The following is a 24999-nucleotide window of genomic DNA, read 5'->3' on the forward strand; positions in this document are numbered from 1 at the left end:
TGGGAGAGCAGGTGAAGGTGCAGCGCTTTGTTGCTGTATGGCAAAGTAAACCCTTGAAAATGAGATCTCGATCTCAATGGGACTTTTACCTGGTTAAATAAAGGTTAAATAAAAAAATATATATATCAACAATATTTTTTCATTTTTCATTATTCACAAAAGGTTTCAGATTTTCAGAAGAAATAAAGCGCTGCATCTAACGTCCTTTTTCTGACGCATTTGGCATTATACAAAGTGAAATGACTCTCGTTTTTCATAAATCCAGATGAGTCACAACTGGAAACGTGTTTAAAAATGGAAACCGCGGTGTAGGGCAGCTGCTGATGTAATGTGAAAAAATAAATAAAAGTACACCACTCTTGTTGAGCTCTGTGCCGGTGGCGTGTTCAGCTTTAAATCAGGCTTCTTGCCGAATTCTCCACTAACCTGCGCTTTTAGAGGCAATGGCCTCCGTGAACTGAAAGCTTGTTTTAAAGAAAATCCCCCTCGAGTGTCGAGTGCGAAGTCACCGGGCGAATGCTTCCCTGTTGCTCTTTGCCCACAGAGACGGTTATTTTAAAGCCAGAGCAAGTTAATCCAAGAATGTTTCCCGTAGCTGAATCCACGTTCATAACCAGAGCTCGGGAGACATTAGCGCGCCGCCTCTCGTACTTCTGCTTCTAAATCAATTCGTCCTGAATCAATACAAAAACAGACCCAGTTGTGCGCAGTGAAAGGGAGACGCGCGTTCTCTCGGGTGCTTTGGGATAGTCGAACATCCTACAATGACAACACCGCCGATTAAATCTAATCCATAAATTTGGCCACCCGATGCGACTTTAAAAAGGGAACTCGACGGTGGAAGAACAACATTCCAGCTTCATTAGTTTACACTGCTGATATTAATACGATCATTACAGTCGGACAGGGTTTATTTTGACTACTATTACCACTAATACAATAATAGACCCTAATAGAGGCTGAGGGAAGGGGAGAGGAAGGTGGGTGGAGGGGGGGCAGAGGATTGACTCGGAGTCGTTTCACCCCCAGCAGCTGCAGCAGGGGCCCAGAGGTCAGACGTACAGTAACACTTGACCCCGACTGTGTGTGTGTGTGTGTGTGTGTGTGTGTGTGTGTGTGTGTGTGCGTGGACTAGGCGATCCCCGCCCTGCCTCCCGAAGCGCCGTCCCTGCAGACCAGCAGAACGAGGGCAGTAACCTCTGAGGGCTTTGTTTGGTTGGCCGGAGCCTGAGCATAGGCCCGCCATTGTAAGTCTGGGGACTCCTTTGCTCCAGCTCTTGTTTTCTTTGGGAAGCAGGAAATTGGATGACTGGCTACCTGCTACAACAACATCCTGTACTTGAGAAGCCGTCTTTTCACCCATACCCACCTATTATTTCCCTTTTCCATCATACGCAAGTGGTTGGCCGGCAAGCTTTTTTTTTTTTTTCCTTCTTCTTCTTCTGGTCCTGGGGGCCCCCTGTGCGTGGGTTTGTCTCGGTTCCACTCAGGTTGAGATCAAATTGGCCCCATCCAGATGCTTCCGTTGAAAATAGCGCAGCCAGGGCCAAACCCCCCTCCTCCCCCCCTACCCCCCTCACCCGACTCCACCTTGTCAGGTTAACGGCCCTTTGTGAGCTGACCGGATTGACAGTGATGGTGTGCAAAAGTGAACGTTCCTATTCAAGCACGCACACGCGCACGCACGCACGCACACATCTACGTACAGCTTTGTCGGGGCTTGTCAGGTCACTGCAGCGATCACAGAGATCTGAGCGGGTCTGCCGGAGACCGCTCGCCGCTATGACAACATTCTTGAGGATCACGGCGCTGCAGACGGGATCTGGTCGGCGCGCTGACGAGAGCCTCGATTGCGATGCGACCTCTGGGACCTCCGACCTTCCGTGCGAGATATTAAGCTAGATAACCGCGGGAGGGGGGGGGGGGGTTCGTGTAGAGCTAGGTGTCACCAAACCAAACGCTCCTTTTGCACATGCAGGCCCCGCCCCGGCCTCCTCGTGAGGAGGTCCTGTCGCGAGGTACTGACGGCCATGTCAGTAGCGATTGCCGTGTCGCCCACACTTAAACTAACGGTGGTGTCACGGTGTGGTTTCACTTCCTGTTGTATTTTGTAGTTTTCTGCCACTCGTGTCCCCGGGTAACTTCACTTCCTGCCTTGTCTCGTCATCCCCTGTGTTCCTCTAATAGTTTCCACCTGTGTCCAATCACCTGCACCTCCCTTGTGTATTTAAGCAGTGTGTCTCCTGTGTCACTTGTCGCGTCATTGTCTTTCGTCTTGGATCGCCGTAGTTTCTCGTCTGTGTGCTTTTGCCCCCGGTTCCTGTGTTTTTTGAGCTTTGACTATTAAAGTCTTTTGTTTTCTGCAAGTCTGCGTTTGAGTCCTGCCTCCCACCCGCAACCCTGACAGGTGGTTTGGAGGCAGCATGTGGAGGAGTTTGGCTCCGGCTCGTTCCTCTGACAGATGCTGCCGAGGGTTTGTCAGCATGTCGGAGAGTTTCCACCCGTGGATCGCACACAACTCTCTCTTTCTCAGCCAGTTTTGTTAACGGCGTCGACCTAAAAGTTTCCACGTGAAACAAACACTTTTTGGTGATTGGGAGATTCTGGGAGTCTTCTGAAGCACGTTGTAAGATTTTCATTGTTGATTTTCCCAAAAATTGACAAGCTCCCGAAACAGCTTAAGACAGCATTGGCTGATTGTTTTGGCCAATTAAGGGAAGGAGCCTCCCTTTAAAGGGAATAACAGTTATTGACACAACGAGCAGAGCAACACTATCGTTGACTTTGCTCTTCACTAACCGGAGGAAATATAAATGTCTTTTTGGATGCTAAAATGTTCGTCTGTATTCATCAGCTAAATGAAGGTTGGCGCTAAGGTTTTTCGCTGAGTTAATCTGAGGCTTTTCACTGAATGCAGTTGCCTGCCTAAAGACGAGCTGGGTGAGAGCCGGCAGAATGAAACAGTCGGGTGATCGTCCTCTGTGGGTCACCACGATCGACCTCTTTGACATTAGTCATTTTATCCATTGTTTGTACAGATAATTTGCAGCTTTAATGTCGTTTGTCGTGTTTACGTTGCATGTTGTGCCTCTGGCACAGGAAGATGACATCATCATTCTCAAACACACCTACAAAGCTCTGATTGTTTTTTTCATTTTTTCACAAGCAGCATATATCTCCAGAGACCGGCAAAAATATGCTTTCATGCTGAAAATGACATGTACACGGAAGCATATTAAGGATTTATTACTTTGATGTCAGCTGCCAACATGGAGAGGAAACGGGACCAACAGTCTCCTCATTTATGCTTTTGGTAGCGTCTGTAGTGTCCGACCTGCAGAGCTCCGTGGGATGAAAGCGTCAGAACACAATGCGCACATGCAGCTACGGCACACAATGCGCACATGCAGCTACAGCACACAATGCGCACATGCAGCTACGGCACACAATGCGCACATGCAGCTACGGCGCACATGCAGCTACAGCACACAATGGTCACGTGCAGCTACGGCACACAATGCGCACATGCAGCTACAGCACACAATGCGCACATGCAGCTACAGCACACAATGGTCACATGCAGCTACAGCACACAATGCGCACATACAGCTACAGCACACAACATAACTCAATTGCTGCATGGTGGAAGAACCCATCAAGATATTTTTTTCCCATCATTTACGGCGGATGATTTATTATATTTTCAGAAACAGGCAACATCTGTGTTCAATAACATTCAACATGTATAAAAAAAAAAAGAATAGTTATAAAAAACAAAATAGCCTGACAGATTAGAAAAGAAAACAATATTCTAGGAAAGAGGAAACTGACAATGAAGCAAAAGTCTCTGAGGCACTTAATGCCTTTGCAACACTTTTTCCCAGTTGCTCGTAATCAAGCGTCAAAAGGCCAAGATTACAATATTGGAACCGAAGGAGACGCTCTCACACCATCGCACCACGGCCTCAAAGCTGCTCTACAATGACCACAGGTATGATCTCCAATATTTAAAAAAACAACGAGGCGGCCTCTTGCACGCAGTATTTCAAAGTGTATCGAAGGGCAGTTCATTGCGGGCAAAAACAGCAGAGAAGATGCTCGCTGATTTCTTCCCGCGTGATGAGAAGAGAGTCCTTTGATTCCTGCAGCTTCTCCTCAGCCGTGCGAGTGAAGGACGCTTCACTGCTGCGCTGGTGTCCAGTTGACACGAGTCTCTCATCCTCGTCATCTTCTTTTTCATTACACCGTCCAATCCCCCCTCACCCCCCCCCTCCCACCTCCGCCTCCTCCCCACCCTCCCCCGCTTGTTTCTTCTCCGTTCATTCAGAGCTGGGTGAAGCCGCCGAGTCGACGTCGTCGTTCTCCGGGTCGTTGGGCGAAGACGACTGTCCTCCCTTCACTCTCTTCCACTTCATCCGCCGGTTCTGGAACCACACTTTCACCTGAAATGTTATCGATAGATTGATTAGTGGAGCCACATGCAGCCAAGAAAATGCATCTGCAACTTTTATATTATAACTACATATACTGTATATTTTGGTTTTGGAATTTCAAATAAAGCAATCAAGTTTCTGACAAGTTTTGATGCTTTATTGATGCCCAGAGGGGAAAAATGTGTTGTTGCTGAGGTACAAGGACCGAAATAAACAATTATGTGGAGAAGGTAGAAAGGAAACAAGAGGAATACAAAACTATAATAAATATGGAAGTAAAAGTAGAAACTATACAAGAGCAATTCAAAGTACTTTTTTTCTATAAAGACTACAACAATATATATTTGAGTGTTGATATTAAGTCTTTAAGTGTATAACCATTAAATGTGAAAATAATTGTCAGATGAATCATTAAATCAAAACAGTAATTAGTTCCACTTGTAAAAGTTATTGTATTATATTACTAAAAATGACTGTGTACTAAGCACACCGCAGCAGGAGTTAAATCAATAACAATCTATTCAAGATAACACTCACAAGTTTCCGAATTATTCCACCATATTTGAACTCGTAACACGATCACTGTGGCTTTTCTCGCAAACGTACAACGCGGTCAGCGGAAAAATAGACAAATAACCCCCCCACGTCTCCCAGTGCAGCTCAGCTGCTCAGTTCGCCCCTCGCGGATTGTCGGTACAAAGCGATCGTTTCTGGCTCATGAAAGCCCTGCGAATGCAGGCGCAGAGTCTAACGTGCACCGCCGGGACGTCGGCCTCCACAGGATGTGAGTCTACAGTGCGGATTGTGCTCATCTGTGACACCGCGGCGCTCTGAAATGTGGATGATATCAGGCTTCAGCTGCGCGGCCAACAATAGCAGCACAAACACACGCTTCCTGAAATCACAGGGAGAATACGGGAGGGGAAGAAAAAAAAAACAACCAAAGGGGTAGACGTCTGTGATTGAAAACGTTCTCTTAAGATTTTATTAGTTGACGGTAAAATGCGGTGACGAATTGGAGGAAATGTCAAAATAAATGTGGGGCTGGTTTGAGCAACAGATGAAGTGATTAAGCTGAGAATGAGGTACAAATTATGCTGCTGTTATTCTGTATTAACGGTTCAATTAACAAATCCCATGAGAGCAACAATTAGTCCAAGTATTAAAACATCTGTGGCACTCGAGTTCTTCCCAAAGAGGAAAGAGTCTTTTCTAATTCTAAAAGCAGGACGTTGTATCTGGGATTCGTTTCAAATAAAACCACAGTGTGATAAACTACATGTTCATCACACTGAAGGAACTCGTCACCCAAAGATGGAACCCGGCTGTGCGAGTGTGTCCCCCCGAACCGCCGCCTCCAAAAGCGCGCGTGTGTGTGTGTATAAACGTGTGCGTGTCTGGGAAATAGATTTAGGCAGCAGGCGGCAGTATGTGTGGTCACCGTGGCCTCGTCAGAAAGGAGTCGGGACACCGGGGCCCCGGGGCCCCGACGGACGGGCTGAGGTTTCATCCACATGTTGGCCCTATTTCCCCGAGTCTGGCTAAGCTCATCGAAGCCGGATGTCATTCTGCTCCAACCACGGCACGGAAAATAAACCCGCTAAATGCGCGCGTGTGCATGAATGAAGGCTTATTCCGGTGGAAAAGTATGACTAATTAGAAAAAAAGGTCATCAGCGCTGCATTTGCCCGCGGCCCACCTGTCTCTCTGTGAGGTCCAGGTTGACGGCGATCTCGTAGCGCCGCAGCCTGGTCAGGTAGTTGTGGTGGGTGAACTCGGCCTCCAGCTCCCTCAGCTGCTCCTTGGTGAAGGCCGTGCGCTCTTTGCGGGCCTTGCAGCTGGAGTCGCCCTTAAAACTGGAGTCCTGGATGTCTGCGGGGAGAGAGGAGATGCATTTTCACGCGGGTCATGGAGTGCGTTTCTTCTTCCTTCCGCAAGGCTGCTTTGCTGATAAAAGGGACAAACTCTCAGCGCTGTTTCTTTGTACTTCCCCCCCCCCCATCAAATACGGAAAATCACGTTGGATCGGTCTCTCGTTGGCTATTAAACAGACCTCAAGGACCTTTTCGACCAACAAACCACAACTCCAAAAAGCTCTTTACGGGGAGGCCCCTCGTATAGTAAACACCCAAACCTTTAAAAGGAGACCACCGTGACCCGAGCTTACACGAGTCAGGTTCACCTGCAGCGAGGCTCCGCGTGCATTCCTGCATCGGCCTGCGTGCATCACACCTTTGTTTGTTTGTTTGTTTGTTTGTTTGCAGACTCTGGCGGGAATCCAGGCATCGGAGTTTGCACTCGTGGCGTGTGAGAGAGAGAGAGAGAGAGAGAGAGGGCAGAGCGCACACACCGGCCACAGAGGGGCCGAGTTAAGAGAGGAATGCGGCGGAACATCGTTAAAGCCTCCAACAAAAGAACAAAGGTGCGGATGTGTCCAGGTCCGACCGTGTGTTCGTGCGCGTGTGATTGTGCGAGCGTGACAGGGGGAGATTTCACTCCAGAGCAGATCCACATTAACTCGTCTCGACGTGACAGCGAACGCGTCAGGACCAAGATATCTCCATGGAAGGAGCCGCGCTGACCTCGCTTCCACTGATGACCCGAGCTCTCGTAGGCAGTTCATTGCTGAGATGCCTTCATATTTCCGTTAAAATGTTAAAACCTCATTGACCAGGATAACTATCAATGAGCGCTGGTTCATTTAACTTCAGGTAAAACCCCTTTGTGTATTAAAAAGGACAAATGGCTTTTTGGTGCAAGAGTTGAGCAGCGGCTGACGTAATCTCTAGAAAGTGGCTCTAATTTGTCAAAGGGAGACGTTGTGCTCGGTGCTCGCCAGAGCAGCGGGGCAGGAGGTGAAGCGCACGGCTTTACCCGGGCCAGATGTGACCGGGCAGACCGGGAGACATTTGTATGCGAAACGCCTGACGTGTGTGTGTGTGTGTGTGTTGGAATACCAGTGTGTCGTGCCCCAAAAAAAGCGAGTGCCCTGAGTGCGTCGGGTCTGCTGAGGAGCAGGTCTCCGTGGGCTGAACACCTGGCTGGGGGCACAAACTGGTTCCCACTCAAAAGGCCCCCCAATAAATATCCTGCACAGCCAGAGGCCGTAAACCTGCAGGGAGAAGGCTTCTGCCCCCAGCGGGAGGCCACAGACAAACAGCATTTGGTGCCTCTCTCTCTCTCTCTCTTTAAAGGAGTTTGTTCAGTTGGTGATTGTTTTCAATCACAAAGCGCAGGTGAAAATTAACCGCTTAATTTGTGGCTGTAAAAGTGGACGTCGGGATGCTTTGTTGGTCAAAGTTTATCAAAAACCGTCAATTAATAAACGTGTTATAACACATTAGTGTAATAATAAACAGATTTAAGGACCCGTTTAAGTGCTAACTAATGTAAATAGAGGGCAACATGAATGATTTGTAAAAAAACAAAGTACACTGTACGTACACTACGCTGTATAACGTCAGTTGCTGCATGCTACTATATATTAGTTTAGTGACAAATACATAAACATTTGATTATATAGCCACATAATCTCGTTTTTACAAAGGCTTTGTATTTTTAAGTGTCAATGTTGTATGTAAATATTTATCAGGTAAAAATGGCTTTTTCCTACTTTTTAATTCTGGACAACTCCTCGATTGTTAAGGAATTACAAACAAATCAGTTTATTGAAAATGATGAAAATATTTAAATGACAGTGTTTATAACAATGCCCCTGTTTTACATGATGCGCTAATATAAAATGAACTATCGGCCCGACTCCGATACCAGCTGGAGTTTTAGGATTTTGGAAGCACTTCTCCGTATGAACACTCACGGACACAAGCGGCCTGTATAGCGGCTTTGTCCGTACGGTGAAAAGCCTTGGGGGCTTTTCCTGATATACGTGCTCCTCTGGTCGGACATGCTGCACGTACTCGGTGGGAGATTGTGTTACTGCTTAACGACAGGAAAATGTCAATGGATAAGAATGCAAAAAGTGGTTTTACCAGACGTGGTCTGGCATGTTTTCAGCGTAGTGAGTGGAGGTTACAATAAGGTAAGAAGGGGGGGTGGGGGGGGGGGTCTTTGCTTCCCCCACCATCCTTTTCAATTAGGCTGTTGCAGACATGGCTCATGTCTTTTTTTTTCTTCTTTGGTGCTTTTTAGAATCCGATATGGTTTGTTAGTTTTGGGCAAGAGATGATCACGATGATGCATTCAATGACAACAGGTTGATGTGAGGCGTCCACGTGCACTGATGTAAACATTAAGGTTTGTAAATGCTAAACTCACACAAGAGCCACAGCTCCTATTGATGCTTGAGCTCAACGTTTTTCCAGAGAATAAATGCATTTCTCCAGAGAACCTGTTGCCAATAATTATTGCAAGATTTTTTTTCTTATCAGCATCAGAAGAAAAAAAGTTCTTCTAACTGCATAAATCCTCATCATCTTTGAGAGGGAAACCGTGTACAAAGCTGACCTTTCTCTTCAGTTAGCAAATGTTTTTTTCCACAGTTCCAGATGTGTAGGAAGTGGATTTATCTTTTACTCGGCCTGGGAGTAACTCTGCACATTAAAACGTTTGCACCTTCAGTGTATAAACATTTGCTTTAGTCCGTCGCGCTGGTCGTTAATGTGTCACGTGTGTGAAACTTTTTAGGAATTAGTTTGTCATGGATATAGATTACTTTTGCTTCCTATTAGCAAGTGTGACATGTGATAGAGGGGAACAAATTGTGCTATAACCCAAAAGCATTAAAGCATTTCAGTTATTATATAACTCCACTCAGGAAACATGGAGTAGAGGTCGTGCTGGAAATAGTATGCAAAAAATGTCATGTTTTGGATTAATGGTATTTGGTGAAGCAGCTGAGAAGTATTTGAACATTTTCACTTTTTAATAGTTTTAGGGGAAAAGTCCAATAAATTAACAATTCACTAAAATGTGTGGCTGAATTGAATCCGCTTTTGTGATTTTAATCTATGATACATTTTTATAAAGCTGTCTGAATCACCTATGATGCCCGAAAGCGTTTTTCCCAACAGAAGCCTGACGTAATTTATTTCCTGACTGTGGCCCCTACAGTGGCCTTTTTCCAACGGATACCGGAGCGCAATGAAACGCGCACGTGTCCCGTTAATCACTGCAGCCTTTTGAACAATAAGAGGATGCGACTGCGGCTCGAAGTGCGCGTCCTCGACACAGAAGTCTCGTCACCTACTCACCTTTCACATGGCGATTTGCTGAGAGCGCCGCTGTCAGGGCCAGTTCAGGAGGAAATGTATTTATGTCTCTGCCAGCTGTGAGAGGATAAGAGGTTCTTAACCTCGACGTACCTTTTCTACACCTGTGTGTGGGGCTGTCCCGGGATAACCATTTTTAATTCTCAGCTGCTGTGTCCTTCCTACTATTTTCTTTATGTTTCCACCGTATGCAAAAGACTCCCACATGTGCATTTCATTACTGCACGTTGCCCTTTTCTCAGCCTCCCGTGACGAGTCTCTGGATGCCCTGAAACCCGACCGGCGGCCCCACCCGTCCCGGTGCCACTCACCTGTGACGTCCCTCTTCCTCTTGTTGGAGCCCTTCTTGTCGGAGTCGGCCGACGCCGCGCTCTGAGGCGAGTAGTCTCCGTCCAGGCAGCCCGGCCCGGCCCCAGGGAGCCTGTCTCCCCCTGCGCTGTCCAGCTCGGACCCCGCGCCGATGGCGGGCCCGACGACGGCCGCGCAGGCCTCGGGCGCCCTGGCCCGCGCCTCGCAAGGGTTGAACTGCCACTCGGCCCGCTGGTAGGCGCCCGGGCTCTCCTGGTACTGTCTGTCGTCGCGCGGGTAGGCGGCGTGCGGCGCCGTCGGCACCAGGCAGGAGCTGGAGAAGTCCGTGTAGGCCAGGAAGTCGGGCTTCTGGTGGAGGGCGAAAGGGGCCTGCTGGTACGGCGACTGCAGGTTGGCCCCCGAGTGAGGGTTCCTCATGCAGCCCCAGATGGGGCTGCCGGGGTGGGCGCTGCGCATGCAGCTGCTGGCTGGCTGATCCATGACGGGGTCGGAAAAAAGGAAATCACGCGACCTTTTATCAACGTCTTACTGCGAGAACTTGCAGAGGAGTCGGAACCCCCCACCCCCCACACCCCTCTGCCCGGCCCGCCTCTCCCCCACCCGCCTCTGAGAGAGAGAGAGTGAGGACTGTGAATCTGTAGCGCTCTCGATGAAACGTCCACTTCGGCCGACTAAATGCACATCACCGTCTCGCTGCATCCACCTCCGCTACGGTTGACTCTTCCACAGACGGCGTGTTGTCTCCGTAGTGAGTGTGAGTGAGTGTGTGTGTGTGTGTGAGACGTCCTCTGCAGCCTGCCGTCCTCACACTCCCCCCTCTGCCGTCCTGCGCTCACACGCACCCTGCTTCTGCCCCGACTGGCTTGTGGCTCGACGGCAAGCGCTGCATCCCGCAACTGCATGACTCCCCTCCCGGCGCTGGCTGTTTTCACAACTCTTCTAAGGCATTCTTGACGAGCAAGAGCCCTCCTCCTTTTCAAACGTGGAGGTGGGAAAGAGTGGCGAGTTTATGGAGCGTAACCCGAGAGCGCGGAGGAGGAGCCCCGACCGGCCACATGTTGGTAGTACCCCTCCAACCAACCCGGCCTCATCAACTATTAATCACGGCGGGGGAAATTTTATACGCACATCTAATGGGCTTTCCAGACGCGGGGCTTTTTAAAGGGACATTGTCTGTAAATATGAAGCGAGCAGTGCACCCACACGAGCGCTGAGGACCCCGACTTACTTCAGCTCCTTAGCGCTTTCTGACACCCAATTTAGTTCCCTTTTCTGACACCCTTTAGAGGAAAGTTGACCCCGACCCTTTTCCCTGTGCACCCCTGATCCCCACCTGTCCTCCCCAATCTGAAACCTTTTTTTCCTTTCTTGCTTTTTATGACTGTGTGCGAGTGCTCACATCAGTGCTGCACACGAGGCCACCTGGCTGTACTTTCTGTAACTGGGAGGTGATAGAGGGACTGGGTTTGATACCGGCTGCTCACACCTCCTGAGGTTTTCTCACACCAGCGAAACACAATATGAAATTTCAGAGCCACATTTCAAAGACACCAGCTAATGTTTTCTTCTTTGCCCTTCGCGCGTGACGTCGATCGAATGTGAATTCACGGCATTCGCGTCGATGGAGACGTGATTCTCTGATCGGCGATTTTTTGATCTGCGCAGGGCTCCTCACGACAGACGCCACTTCCCCGCATGAAGTAATGTCTCTAATACCATTAAAACCTTCTTGGGCTTAACCAAAATTTGGACTCAATTTCGGCGTATCCGTTACCCAGTAAACCCAGTGAACCACACTTTACTGAAATGCAGTTTCCCTTCATGCTGCTCATACTTGTGAGCCGAGGTTCGCCTTCCTTGTGTGTCCTCACTTTGCTCCTATGCACTCTCAGATAGGACGGGGGGGTCAGACCTCCAACGAGAGGAGGGAGAAGGAAAGAACGAAAGGAAAGATAAAGGCTAGAAGAGAAGAAAGGAGGAGGAAAAACTCAAGATGAAGTGTGCGACTCAGAGGAAATGTAGAATTCATTTACGAAGGAAAAAGACATTTTAAAAGCTTCTCAAAGAACATTTAAATGAGTGAAAGACAAGAAAAAGAGAAGGGTACGAAATGAAAAGAGAAAAAGTCCGATAGAGAGAGAGAGAGTCAAGCGAGTGTTTGAGGTCGCACACCAAACCCTTTCCATTTACCCAGCGAATTGTTGAGCCATGAAGCATCCCCTCACTTTACTGGCAGCCCGAGCTCGGGCCGCACCGCAGGGAGCAGAGGTTACACTGCATTTGTGGTCAGAGCAGGGGCCATCTGTGTGTCAGGATAAATTAGAGAGCGGGTGTGCAGTAAAAATACACGTCAGTGAGCATGTGTGTGTGTGTGTGTGTGTCTCACTATAAGAGCTAACGGTGTTGAAATGAAAGTTATAGGAGAGAAAAGAGTATCCGTCGCTTCACACTCGATCTGCGAGAGCAATGTTGTCAGACGTTTACACAAAAGTCTGAAGAGACGTCAGTTCAGAGCCAAAGAAATATATATTTATACATGGTCGGATACTATCGGATGTATCGTGATGTGAATATGTTTACCAAAATAAAGCACAAATGGAGTCATATAGTTTAGTTTTATTATATTATGGACTTCTCCTGATCTTTTTTATATATAATATTTTTCTCACATTGCTGCAAAATGTCTGGTAACAATAGAGGCCTTTACACACCATGGATGCACAAAATTGATGCAATATCATATATAATATATACCGGTATATATAATATATAGCTACCAACAATAATTTTGTTAACAAAGATTTGCACAGTTTGTGCAGACCAGGATTATTTTGACCCAGATTAGAGTCTCAGTTTCCCTCGTAGCCTCAATTTCTTTAAGCTATTTTATTCATTTATTTAGTGAAATAAATGAAGTTCCTTCTGCTAAACAGCTACCTAGTGTTTTTGTCTCTGGGTTTTATTGGGAAAAGTCTGAACGCGCGGAGTTTGATCGGGCCCGTGCTCCCTTTGTCGCGAGTAAAAAGGAGCAATAAAGTTTCTTTGGTTTGAGGAGCTTCCGCAATGTTGCATAATATCGTTTACTCCCTGAATATGTTGTTCCCCAAAAACAAAAATGATGTTGTTCCCATAATATTCACAATCTGTATATTATATACGGTAAACCTCAAATGAATCGCAAGATTAAAAAAAAAAAAACTACGAGAGAACCGGGAAGTGTGTGAACTGTCCGAGGATTCCAGATAAATGAGCTGGACGTGAGTCACATCTCCCTTCATCTTATAGGCAACCTGTTTCTGTCAGTCTTCCACCATGTGTGTGTGCACGTGTGTGTGTGTGTGTGTGTGTGTGTGTTTGTGTGTGTGTGAGAGAGACGGAGGGTTAAAGTCAGAGTACGAGACAGTGGAGAATAATGAGTAAGAGATGTGTGAATGCGTCTTTTCATCTGATCCATCTTCGTGACCCTGGCAGGATTAGGGAGCTCCATCCGTCTCTTTTGTTTGACAGCGCGACCCCCCGTGACCCCACGTTAACCTGGGTCCTACTGGACTGTGGGAGCCCCCTTATCTCTGCTACTGTCCGGGGGGGATAAGTAAGGAAAGGGGGAAGATGGGAGAAGAGGGAGACAATACAGAAGCAAAGAGACACATTCATTTAAATGCAACATAACAAGGCTTTTTTGGGGGGTAATTGGCTCCACATTCGTGCCACTGGGACGCGGTCTGCTGCCCAGCTGACGGGCCGATAAGGAGCCAATAAACACGACTGCTGGTTTCTTTCACTACTGCCGCAGCGGCCAAGAAGCAGATCTGAGCAGCTCCTGTGCAACCGGAGCATGAGGAAGCACCACCGCGCTCAGGAACCCGGGGATAAACGACCAATGTACGAGAAAAACCCTGAAGGGGCTACGGATGAATTCGGAAAGGACATAAGGGATGCATTAGCCTTTTTCATGCTCTACATTTTGGTATTGTCATTTGATAGTGTCTGTGACATTCGGATGACCTGATGTGTGTTGGGGAAGTTGGGTACCATTGATTTGAGCGGTTGCTTTAATCGTTTTATATATACATACGGTCTCAATCCATTAGAATGTAATGAGATGTTGCAGGTCTCCAGATGTTTGCTAGTTTACGTTCATTAAGTCATATTTTAAGAAGTTGTAAAACCTAAATCTTTAGAGAATATGTTCATTTCAGCCACAGAATGTATAGGTATTATAATTTGTTTGTTTTTTCATGTTAAGATAAGATATCACTGTATAACAATATTATCATTATCATTAGTCACAGGGATCATTAAAAGAATTAGAACAGAACTACAGGCCTGTTAAATAAAATCACCTGTAACTCTTGCATGTTATTTAACTAAATCACGTTAGCTAACATGTAAGCAGCAGCGTGGCTAAAGTGAGCAGCTACTAAATGAACAACATCAGCCGAGACCTTTTCCTATTATGATTTCTGACAATGACTAAAAGTATGCAGTACAATAACAGTCGATCCTCACACTTCATCAGACCTTGTTTGCAATGAAATTTCAGAATTTTCTGCATAAACTGCCTTTCATGAGGTGAACTTTAACCGAGGGAAAAACTGAGGAGCGGCTGGAAGTGGGTACTCACACTCGACCCGTTTAAACCACAATAGGCCGAATGAGCGGCTCCAAGCATCGAGGGCCGGGGGGGGGGGGGGGGGGTCAAACAGGCGGCGTGTACCTCATTCTCCCGTTTGCCAACAGAATTACCGAAAGTCATTAGCCGCGTTGGCGAAGTGATGAACTGCTGCTTTGAAAAATGTGCCGGGTCCTGAGGCTGCGAAGCCAAAAGAGACGAGATGCTGCCAGAAAACTTAAAAAGCCTGAATAAATTAAAAAGGCAGCCAAGCAAACAAATGAAATGACTGTTAACTGATTAACAAGTGGTGCGTGCACACGCACACAAGCGAGCAGCTAACAGTGATGATTGACCAAAGCAATGTGATGCTTGGCCACCAATCGTTCATGTTGCAAAGACTTTGGCTCGGAGGTTTAAATAAAATATCTGAATGTCTGACCCAGCGACCCATCACGGGAACTGCAGCGGTCCCATCGGTACACCAGGGCGGGGAATAATCCGCAAAATATCTGTTGATTGGGCCTGAAACTATATTGTCTGCTCGGATTACAGCATTTAAATGTGTGAGTGTGTGTATGTGTGTGTTTGTGTGTGCGGGAGGGGGGGGCACACAGGTGCTAATAATCACATATGATCACATGTGATTGGAATCAGATGTTGGCCACAGTTTCTCGGTATTGGGAGGGAATATTACAGCTCTCTGGGGCTTCGGCCTCTCATCGTCTCCCTATTATGAACTTGTTTACCATTTTTCCACAGTCAGGTCCTGCAGACGTTGAAGCCAGATTACACATAGCTGCCTGAGAAACCTGGACTTTGGATCATTCCTAAAAGTAAATGATAGCGAGAGGATGGAGGTCTGAGAGAGAGACTTTTCATCAGCGCAGTTCAAGTTTCCGAGATATACTTGTTACCCAGAAAGAGGTTCACTTTAAACCTGCAAAGACTGACTCATTGGCCATCTTGATAAAGAAGAAGCACAAACCTGCTAGCGACGGGTTCGCTAACGGCGGATTTGGCACAACATTAGCATTCAGTTTGTGTGAATAAATGAAAACTAAATGTTGACGCCTCCTTCTGCTCTCCAACACCTCTGGAGGGAAACATCGGGCTCCTTTTCCACTAAATGCTCCACTGTGTTTATCTGTGGAACTAAAACCACGAGCTGAAAGACAGCAAAACGCTGCATAGAGAAAAACAAATAGAGCATCTGCAGTTGCAGTCATCTGATCCATTGTTAATATTTATCATAGACACATTTAGTCCTTTTTCACAAATGTAAAGAGGCAGAAATGATCAAACAGACCGTATTGTTAGTCCGAATTGCTCCTTGGTCGACAAACAACGTTTGGTAGGTGTGAAGCAAACTGACTGATTCATCCAAGTGGTCTTTCACTGAGACACCAACGGTAAAAAATAGTTTCCACATAAAAAAGTTTTTATGAGGGACAGAAAGGAAGACGATATATTCTTTTAGAATCAGCTGGGAAGGTATTCAATTTTTTGATGCAAAACGTGATTGTTTTTTCGTACTGCACTTTTTAGTTTTTTAGTTAAAGCTAAAAAAAACCTGCCCCCCCCCCCTGACATGTTGCCTTGACTCACATATCACAGGTCAGCATATACAGCGCGTTGAGTCACGTTACAACCAGGAAAACGGGCTAATCTCTGCCTCACCGAGGATACGCCACAAAAAATAATTTCCCCGCTGCCACAATATTACCGCACACCGTAAGATGTGACCGAGGAGCCGGGCTACTGATTTCATTGGCAACAACATCAGACTTCAGCTCCGGCCACATGCTCCCTCGGACGCGTTCACACTCGATTGGAGACTGCTCTCTGGTGGCTTTCAGCCGGAACAGCCAAACTAAACCCTCGGCCCCCAGAAGAGCCTCCGAGGACAAACCGTCAGCTTTAAACGGTGGTTTTGTTTGTTTTCCCGAAATTTCCACGTGTGTCCTGCACGGGAGCACGTTTATAATTCCTACCCGTGTTCACGCGTGTGCATGTAGTCATTGAGCAGGATGTTAATGTACTGTACATTACTGTAACAACAACGTACATTCACTCCGTTCCCGGCAATGTGCAACCAATGGGTTTTTCTACTTTGGCCGGAGACAAATAAATGAATCCGGCTCCAAACGCGAACATCACATTCATCATGTTTGATGGCGCCGACCAAAGTCCATTCGAATTTCAGGTAATTTTAGAACATAAGAATCCGCCCGCAGGGCTGTGTGTGCACGTGTTTGCTGCTTCAGTGGTGAAAATGCGTTGCAGCTTTGATCTTGAAGGGTATTTGCACGCACGCAAGGAAAAAAAACAGGAAACCAGGATCATCCACCGCGAGCTGCTGGTGATCACCTCGACTACTCAGCGGCACCACACACGAGATAAATCAGGCTGAACGTCAGTGGGCTCGGTGGAGTACCCATGTTTTTGTGGGTGTCAGGAGGCACTGATCGTGTCCCCGTTGTGTGTGTGTGTGTGTGTGTGTGTTCGTGTTTTGCTTGGTGGAAGGCAGCACTGTTGCTCGTTCATGGGTTACCTTCCTTCCTTCCTGTTCGCCTCATCTCGTTTCCACGGAGAGAGCAGGGCTGGACTTCCTGCGTTGGGAGCTGGGGCCCTTTGAAGAGGCCTACTGAGCGCGCTCCCCGGAGGCTTGTCAGGATCAGCCTTGGCCGACGGACACCTCCGAAGGGAGCGAACTCGCCGGGGGCCAAACATTTCCTCAGTGGCTGAGCGGACTCCTTGGGGCTGCTCACACGTGAGGCAACACATGTGAGCACATACAATAATTATTTAATAAAAAGAAAAAAAGCCAGGTGTGCACAAGGCATATATGTACAGTATATATATATATATATATATATATATATATATATATATATATATATATATATATATATATATATATATATTATATATATGACTGATATCCTCAAAACAATGCAACTATTACTTCACTTAGTAATGTTCAACTACACTAACAAACTATTGGACTGTGCAATCCTTAAATCAACATTATTGTTCATCCATTAAGGGTTTAGCTCTACATGCTGGTGTTAATTACCTTGCTACTGCCGTTAGCCAACTAGCTAAATCATGCAGTATTTGTAAAAATGTACAAACATATACAATTCCTCTCTTTAGATTGCAACATGTTTAGCCCAGATTTGGTACTTACCCTTCTGCTTATTGTCTCTTGTCCGTGGCTCTTACAGGACTTAGTTTCAGGACTTGTCTCATTAGGGTTCTGATGGACGATGCACATCCGTTTTCACAGCTAGTAGCTTTCCATCAAACATTTTATGTTTAAAATATTTGGTTTTATTTATTTATTTATATGAAATGTTCTAGTCTATTACTAAAGGTAGAAAAAATATCCATACCAGGTACCATAACTAAAAACGGTTTCCCATCGGAAAAGCCTTCCTCATGGTAAAGTAGTCCGTCATGTCCTGACGTCAGCAAATACTTTAACTGATATCGGTCAGGGGTATCTGAACGGTCTGCGTCCTGTTTGCCATTCCGGTGACTTGTGTGTGAAGAGCATTGTTGTTGTGTATTAGATGGTGTGTATGTTTGTGTGGTGATGTGTTGAGAACCAATCAAATTGCTCCCCCATGTTCGATCTTCCACCTTTAAGTACCGTGCGTGTGTTTGGCTTCGACTCTCAGAAATATATAAAAACCTCCTCAGCCGAGAGGTTACAATCATTTCCAACCAAAACTCAACCAAAGAATGTGAAGTTAAATATTTATTTGTTAACTGGGAATTTCTTTACAGATTTGATGAATCCCAAAACAACAGGAAACTCGATTTATGCAGAACTTTCACCCAAATCAATTACAACCAACTAACTGCCTGGTTACGTATGATCTGAAGTGTTTATACAACTATGCTGTATTTAGAACAGCTAAATGCCTTTTTTCACAGATCGGCTCCTCATCTTCTCAAGTGTGATAACGTCCCAGAGGAAAATAACCTGTAGCCTACTTTTTTAAATAGCTGCCCGAATAACACAGGAAAGAGGCCTCAAAAAACCCTCCCAACCCACAACGGCAGAGACGTCACTCTACATGGCAGCAAAGAAATCTCCTCATTCTGAATGATCAACGCAGTGCAACAATAAGAGTGGCACATTTAGCTGAGGCGGACGTGTGATGTCATGAGCACGTATGGATCGTCCCTGGAACGAACCTCTCTATGACGTGAGAGCACCACATTTTGTGTGTGTTTTGGTCGGAGTGATGTACGGGTTAATGCTCCGTCAAAGCCACAGCAGACCACGGGATGATAAGCCCCGGAGCATGTACCATGGGAGAGGGATCGCCAGTTTCGGGGTCCATTACGATAATTACCACCATGTGTGTACGCGGAACCCCCGAAGGAGATTTCACGTGCGGTCGAGCCCGCAGAGGAGGGCATGATATCATGAGCCCCTAAAATATGCAGCGGCAGAAGAGGCAGAGGAAAGAAAAAAAGTCTATATTTAGCCGGCTGAGGGCTTTCAGGCTGATGGATACTGAACCCAGTGAGTCAGCCCTCAATCACACTAAAAAATACGGAGGGGGGGAGAAGAGGAAGAAAATAATAAAAGAAAATAAAGGGAGGAAAGAAATTCCAGATGTCAACAGTAAAGTTGGTCCAGAATCCGGTCTGAGGCCACTGGAGCTTTGTGTACCTGCGACTGCTAAAGCCATTAGCTGCGGCTGCTGCACAACAAAGCCGGAGAATTCTCGGAAGCCCCTCAGTCAAGCCCTCCAACGGGGTCGTCCTGACACTCCTCACGGCACGCCGGCACCGCCACGGGGCAGATGGAGGAAACGGAGGCGTGTGCCCCTGATCCGCCCCCCCCCCACACACACACACACACTACCGCAGCAGCGGGATTGTGGCATTCTGGGCTACTAGTGTCATACAAATCTTACCTCTGCTCTATTAAATGTTTGACAAAAAAAAACCACATTAGCAACAGCCACAAACCAAAAGTACACCAGCAGGTGTGTCCATGTATTTTTGTGTGTAACCTGTGGCACCCTGAGGCCCCGAAAATAGCAAACTCGTGATATAAAGGTTAATAACTCTGTGTCTATCTGCACAAACTCTTTCTGTGGGGAAACTCCAGGGTGCAACAGGTGGGAGATCATGGCATCAGGCGGAGAGTTTATGGGAAATGTTTGCAGATAAAGTGATCGGCATGTTGGTATTGAACTGCACACAGGAGAAATCACAATAATGAAGATGAATAACTCATTTCAATGTATAATTAAACACCAACCGGATTTTTGCGGCTTTGCCAAGCTCTATTTTGCATTAATAAACCGGTATATGAGGATGCACTGATTGTTACTTTAAACTCTAGAAAAGGCTAATTGTACTTTTATTGCTAGGACACTACTTGATACTTGTATATTTGTATATTTTATGTACTATATATATATATACAGAAGAAATTTCACCGTCCTGTCCTCAGAAGTGCTGCTCAGTCTGCTCACATGCTTCGTCTTTCAGAAAAATGCTGTTCTTTTTCCCATGGACGCGCTTTAACCACAACCCCCCACCACCACACCCCACCCCTCTTTCTACCACCATCACCACCACCCTCCCGGTCTCCATCACTTTCACTTTACTTGAGCGGAGCCAGACGCTGCTCGCTGAGTGTTGTTTAACGTGATGACGAAGGCCTGGGTGGCTCTCCGTGTATCTAATCTGACCGGGGGGGCTCCCGTCTCTCCCTCCCCGTCTCTCTCCCTCCCCGTCTCTCCCTCCCCGTCTCTCTCCCTCCCCGTCTCTCCCTCCCCGTCTCTCTCCCTCCCCGTCTCTCCCTCCCCGTCTCTCCATCCATCTCTCTCCGATGCTGCGTGCACACGGCTCGTCACAGCACCGTTGGCCTTGATCATCCCTGTTTTTCATTTCGCCCTTGAGCCAGGCACTCAGAGGCAGAAGAAGAGCTCAAGCCGCCTCATCTTTTTGGTACAAAACAAGCAGTGAAGTAAAAAAATGGGAAATGCAACAGATTGTTGACAGCAGACTGACAGCAGAAGTCAGATGATTATTTGTGGTTGGAATGCCTGCAGGTGTGTGAGTATCTGCAGCTTGTACAAGTACGTGGAACTACCTCTCCTCCGATTTTCTCTCAAGGTCACATCTAAAGATGCACTTAAATTTACATTTCAGAAGGATTTGTTTCAGATTTGCAACACGTGCGTGGCTTTCATAGCCGACCTGCTGCATCAACCGTCCCCACTTTACGATGCTGAGCCTCTCCATTTTATATGGATCCAAACTTGCGTGAGGCCTCCTTGAACCAGAGGACAGCTGGAGGACGGGGACGGTTCCACGGTGGAGAAGGTTCTACCAAAGCCGTGGTACAACACTGCCCTCTAGCGCCCGTCAGAGGAGTTCCAACTCGGCACAAGGCCTTTGTTTAATACATTTAAAACTGGATAGAATTGGAAAGTCGGATCAGTTGAGACACTCAATTGTATGACTGTAGGGAGGAAATTCAAAGCACTACTTTTTCTACTTTTAGAAGCATATTTCAGATGTTTTAGTCCTTTTAAATAGTAGAGTAAATCTTCACGTCATATCTGCTGCCCTTAATTTGGCTATTTGGATACTCGACCAAGTTCAGGGGCCTAAATATGTTCAAACTACACTCCTTGTTTTCTTGAGGCCTCTGATGATCATCTTTTTAGGAAACACAGTGCAGACCTTCGCTTTCTGTCCACCAATTACACAATGGCTTCAACATGTGAATTCAATTTAACAGCCATTGTTTTGGAAACAATTTATATCAAATCACCTTGCAATTTTTTGCCGCAATCTCACTAACACCGACTGGCACATGGAGCGGAGCTCGCTGCAAATAGAAGTTTGTAAAGGTTTGTGGGACATTGGGGGCGTCGGTCCCGTCCGGTGCGTTGAGTGGTTCGTGTCAGGTAATTTTTACAAGCCGCTGTGAAGACAGATGTGACAGGAGGGCGGCTGGGGGGGGCGAGATGATAGAGAGCTTCATCCTGTGCCAGAAGGAGAAAGGAGAGTTTTGGAGGCCGGAACCGCACGTTGCGGCTTCTCGTTCCCCCAGACTCCCCCCCAAAGAAAAATCAGTTGGAGTCAAAAGCAGAGTCTAAGGGTGAAAAGCAAGCAACGTTCCATCGTCTCGCCCCACAGCTGGATGCTGAGGCCTGGTTCTGATGGAGATTGGACCTGGCAGACGTAATCACGCAGCACTATTTGAGAAACCCTTCAGTGTGAATGGAGCTTGAAGCTTTTGGGGAATAAAACAATGCCTTCCTGCAGAAGGAATGATGGATCCTAGAGAGACCGAATGAACTGCTCTGGATTCATCTCCTCAAAAGAGATTGTGGTTTACTTTTGGGGAGAGAAAGACTGTTGGTTTAGGTCTTTTCATGTGAGAAACTGGACCGTGAGAGCTTATAGAAGCTGATTTTACAAACCTTTAAAAGAGTAGCCACAACTTCATATTGTTGCACTTTTGGCCTCACACCAGATTTAGGATTTAGATTTTGGATCTTTGCCTCATAAAGTTGTTCCCGACCTTTAGACCTTCTTCTTCACTCTCCATTTACAGCTCTCTTTGTTTTGGACTGAACCGGGAAGTCGTGACTTGCTGAGACCCCGTCGGATTCCAAGTTTCCAACTCTGCAGCAGCAAACTGGGTTCAAGTGGAGTCTCGTTCATAGTGTCAGTCCGTCCTCGCGACACAAATCGCTGCACACGCTATCCGGTCGGGACCAGGTGAGCTCTGGTCACCTCTGGTGGTGAAGACCGGACCATTGTGAGAGCATGAAGTCATGAGAGCCTCACAGACACGAGCAGTGCGGTGATATAATGCATGAAGGTTTTACGGCATGCATGAAGGTTTACGGCGTACATGGATATCATTTATCACCTATTATTATCGTTCCATCTGTTTACACTCACCCTGCCGTCTCATTAACACACACATCTGCGCGGCAGGTGTTGGCACGCTGGGAGCTATTATTAGCAACCGCTCGGTTTCTTCTTCACGTAACGGCCAGCAGTGATTTGGCTGAATTGTTGGAGCAGCTTTATTAGTCTGTCAATGAGCCTCCGTCTGTACATTAAAAATGAAATTTTAGAAACCTGGGCAGAAAAACGGAGTCCTTATGATGCTTTGGCTTCAGCTGCAAGTGTGAACTCGCAATGGCGTGCTTTGTAAAAAAATTTATGAAGCATATTTATCACAATTTTCTTTTTCCATAAAAGAAAAAGGGTGTGTGTGTGCAGCGAGGCTGAAGAAGAATGCTGGAGCCAGCGAGCAGGAAGCGATCGGGATGTGTCAGGGTGGGGGTGGAAGGCAGGACTCAGATGCAGACTTCTCCGAAACAAAAAACTTTAATAGTCACCAGATACAAAATCCAAAAGGCCAAGGGGCAAAAACAAACAGGCATGAACCTACGGCGATCCACAACAGGAGACAAGAACATGCGTGGCAAAAGACAATGACGCGACAAGTGACACAAGAGACACACGGCTTAAATACACAAGGGAGGTGCAGGTGATTGGACACAGGTGGAAACTATTAAGACGATCACAGGGGATGACGGGACAAGGCAGGAAGTGAAGTTACCCGGGGACACAAGTGGCAGAAAACTACAAAATATAACATGAAGTGAACCACACCGTGACAGGGATGTTCTGTTTCACAGCCATTGGGTGTATTTTACCTTCACTGAACTTCGGCAAAGATGAGCCGACTTTATCTGCTCAGTGCCGTCGTCGAGCAGTTTTTATAGGAACCGATTCATTAAACTAGGACATTTGCACTAGTGTGCATGAGCGGCCCTGCAGTGGTCCCTTCCTGTGGGGTGCCGTCCTGCTAATTCAACCTTTGAATGTCCCATTTCTGCATCCAACAGAAAGACACGTGGCTAAATATAGTCTCGTACCTGACCTCGGTGTGAAGCACGATGACTCATCGCCCCCCCCAGAGCGAGGTCATGCGAGAAGAGCCCCCTGTTTGCCTCCCCTCCCTTTCAGAGGTCGACCCCGATTACGCCACCAGTGCGTCGCTCTCGCTCCCACATCTGTCTCCAATCCACGGCAAACCAACCGGGACCGGGACCACTCATTATTCATAAACCAGTTGCTCTCCTGCTTCACACCAGTCCAGTTACGTCATATTTGTTTATGCCGTTTTGACAGGGAGCCCCCACGTCCACGCGAAAGGTCACATTGGGAAACGTTTATGGAGATCTATCTCTCCCGAAATGAGCTCCCTCCGGAGTTCGGTCGTCCTGACGTAAGAGGCCTGACGACGAGGGTGGTGTCCCTCGGTCTCTTGTAGTGGAGTTTGTCGTGGTTTCACAGCATCTCTCCAGTGCCGGACTGGGAGCGCAGTGTCTCTATCTGACCACACGGGGGAGCTGTGTGACTTTCCCAACTCATCCTGGGGTTCATTCCGTCGAACCTGAACCACCTTCACGCTTATTTTCAGTTTCAGTCCAATAGATAAAAATATCTTATATATATATATATATATATATATATATATATATATATTTTATATATTATATATATATATATATATATAAGATATTTTTTATATTTGTATATATATATATATATATATATATATATATTTATGTATATATATACGTAAATATATAAATAAATATATATATATACTTATAAAAATATACATATTTAAACAAACAGGCTCATTATTTCAGCCATATATATCCATTTCCCAACAATTAGGGAGCCAATGAGACGCCAGAATTGGGCTGATGTTCATGTCATATTATCGTACACATAATCTACAGCTCAGCTCCAATAAAAGGGGTGAAGTTAAGAAAATAGTGGCATTTACAGTGAAGCATTCACGCAGTCGGCTCTGAGTCTGGATGTGCCTTCGCCTTCTACCTACTTTCTTTTACTTGCTAAATAAACACAGCGAGCCACAGGAATGTTATCCTGAACCCACTAATTGGCCTTGATTACATTAATATAGTTTAGGTTGAAATTGCCCCTTTCCCCTTCCTATTGCCATTGTTTATTTGCTGCCCCCCCCCCTCCTCCCTCTCCTCCCGTGCTCCTCCTTTCCCCTCCCCATGCATCGCTTTCACTATTAACACACATTAGCGGTGATTGGATGTCAGACGTGAGCGATACGATCCAATGGCTACATTCATTGCATGTCCCGGTTGTTCACATGCGTGTTTGTATTGAGCGCACGGGACAAAATCTTCGTTCCGTGCTCCTCTCTGTGTTTATGGATTTTATTCGGGATTTAAGTGGAATCCTTTTCCTCTCAGTTGCTATTTATTGATATTTCCACACATAGTTAGTCCGTCACCGAACCCAGCGGGGCCGGCCCTCGTACAACCGCAGATGCAGAAGAGGCCCGGATGAGACG

General features: G+C 46.7%; 1 protein-coding gene across 1 annotated transcript; it reads right to left on the reverse strand.

Moving 5' to 3' along the window:
* Positions 1 to 3663: 3663 nt before the first annotated feature.
* meox1 (mesenchyme homeobox 1) lies at positions 3664 to 10966 on the reverse strand. Its single transcript, XM_040177533.2, has 3 exons — positions 9973 to 10966; positions 6133 to 6305; positions 3664 to 4442 (listed from the first exon to the last, which is right to left on the reverse strand). The coding sequence occupies exons 1-3, from the start codon at positions 10448 to 10450 to the stop codon at positions 4320 to 4322; spliced, it is 774 nt and encodes a 257-aa protein (XP_040033467.2). The 5' UTR covers positions 10451 to 10966; the 3' UTR covers positions 3664 to 4319.
* Between the last annotated feature and the right edge of the window lie 14033 nt (positions 10967 to 24999).

Source organism: Gasterosteus aculeatus, chromosome 5 (genome assembly GCF_964276395.1).
Source record: "Gasterosteus aculeatus chromosome 5, fGasAcu3.hap1.1, whole genome shotgun sequence".
NCBI lineage: Eukaryota > Metazoa > Chordata > Actinopteri > Perciformes > Gasterosteidae > Gasterosteus > Gasterosteus aculeatus.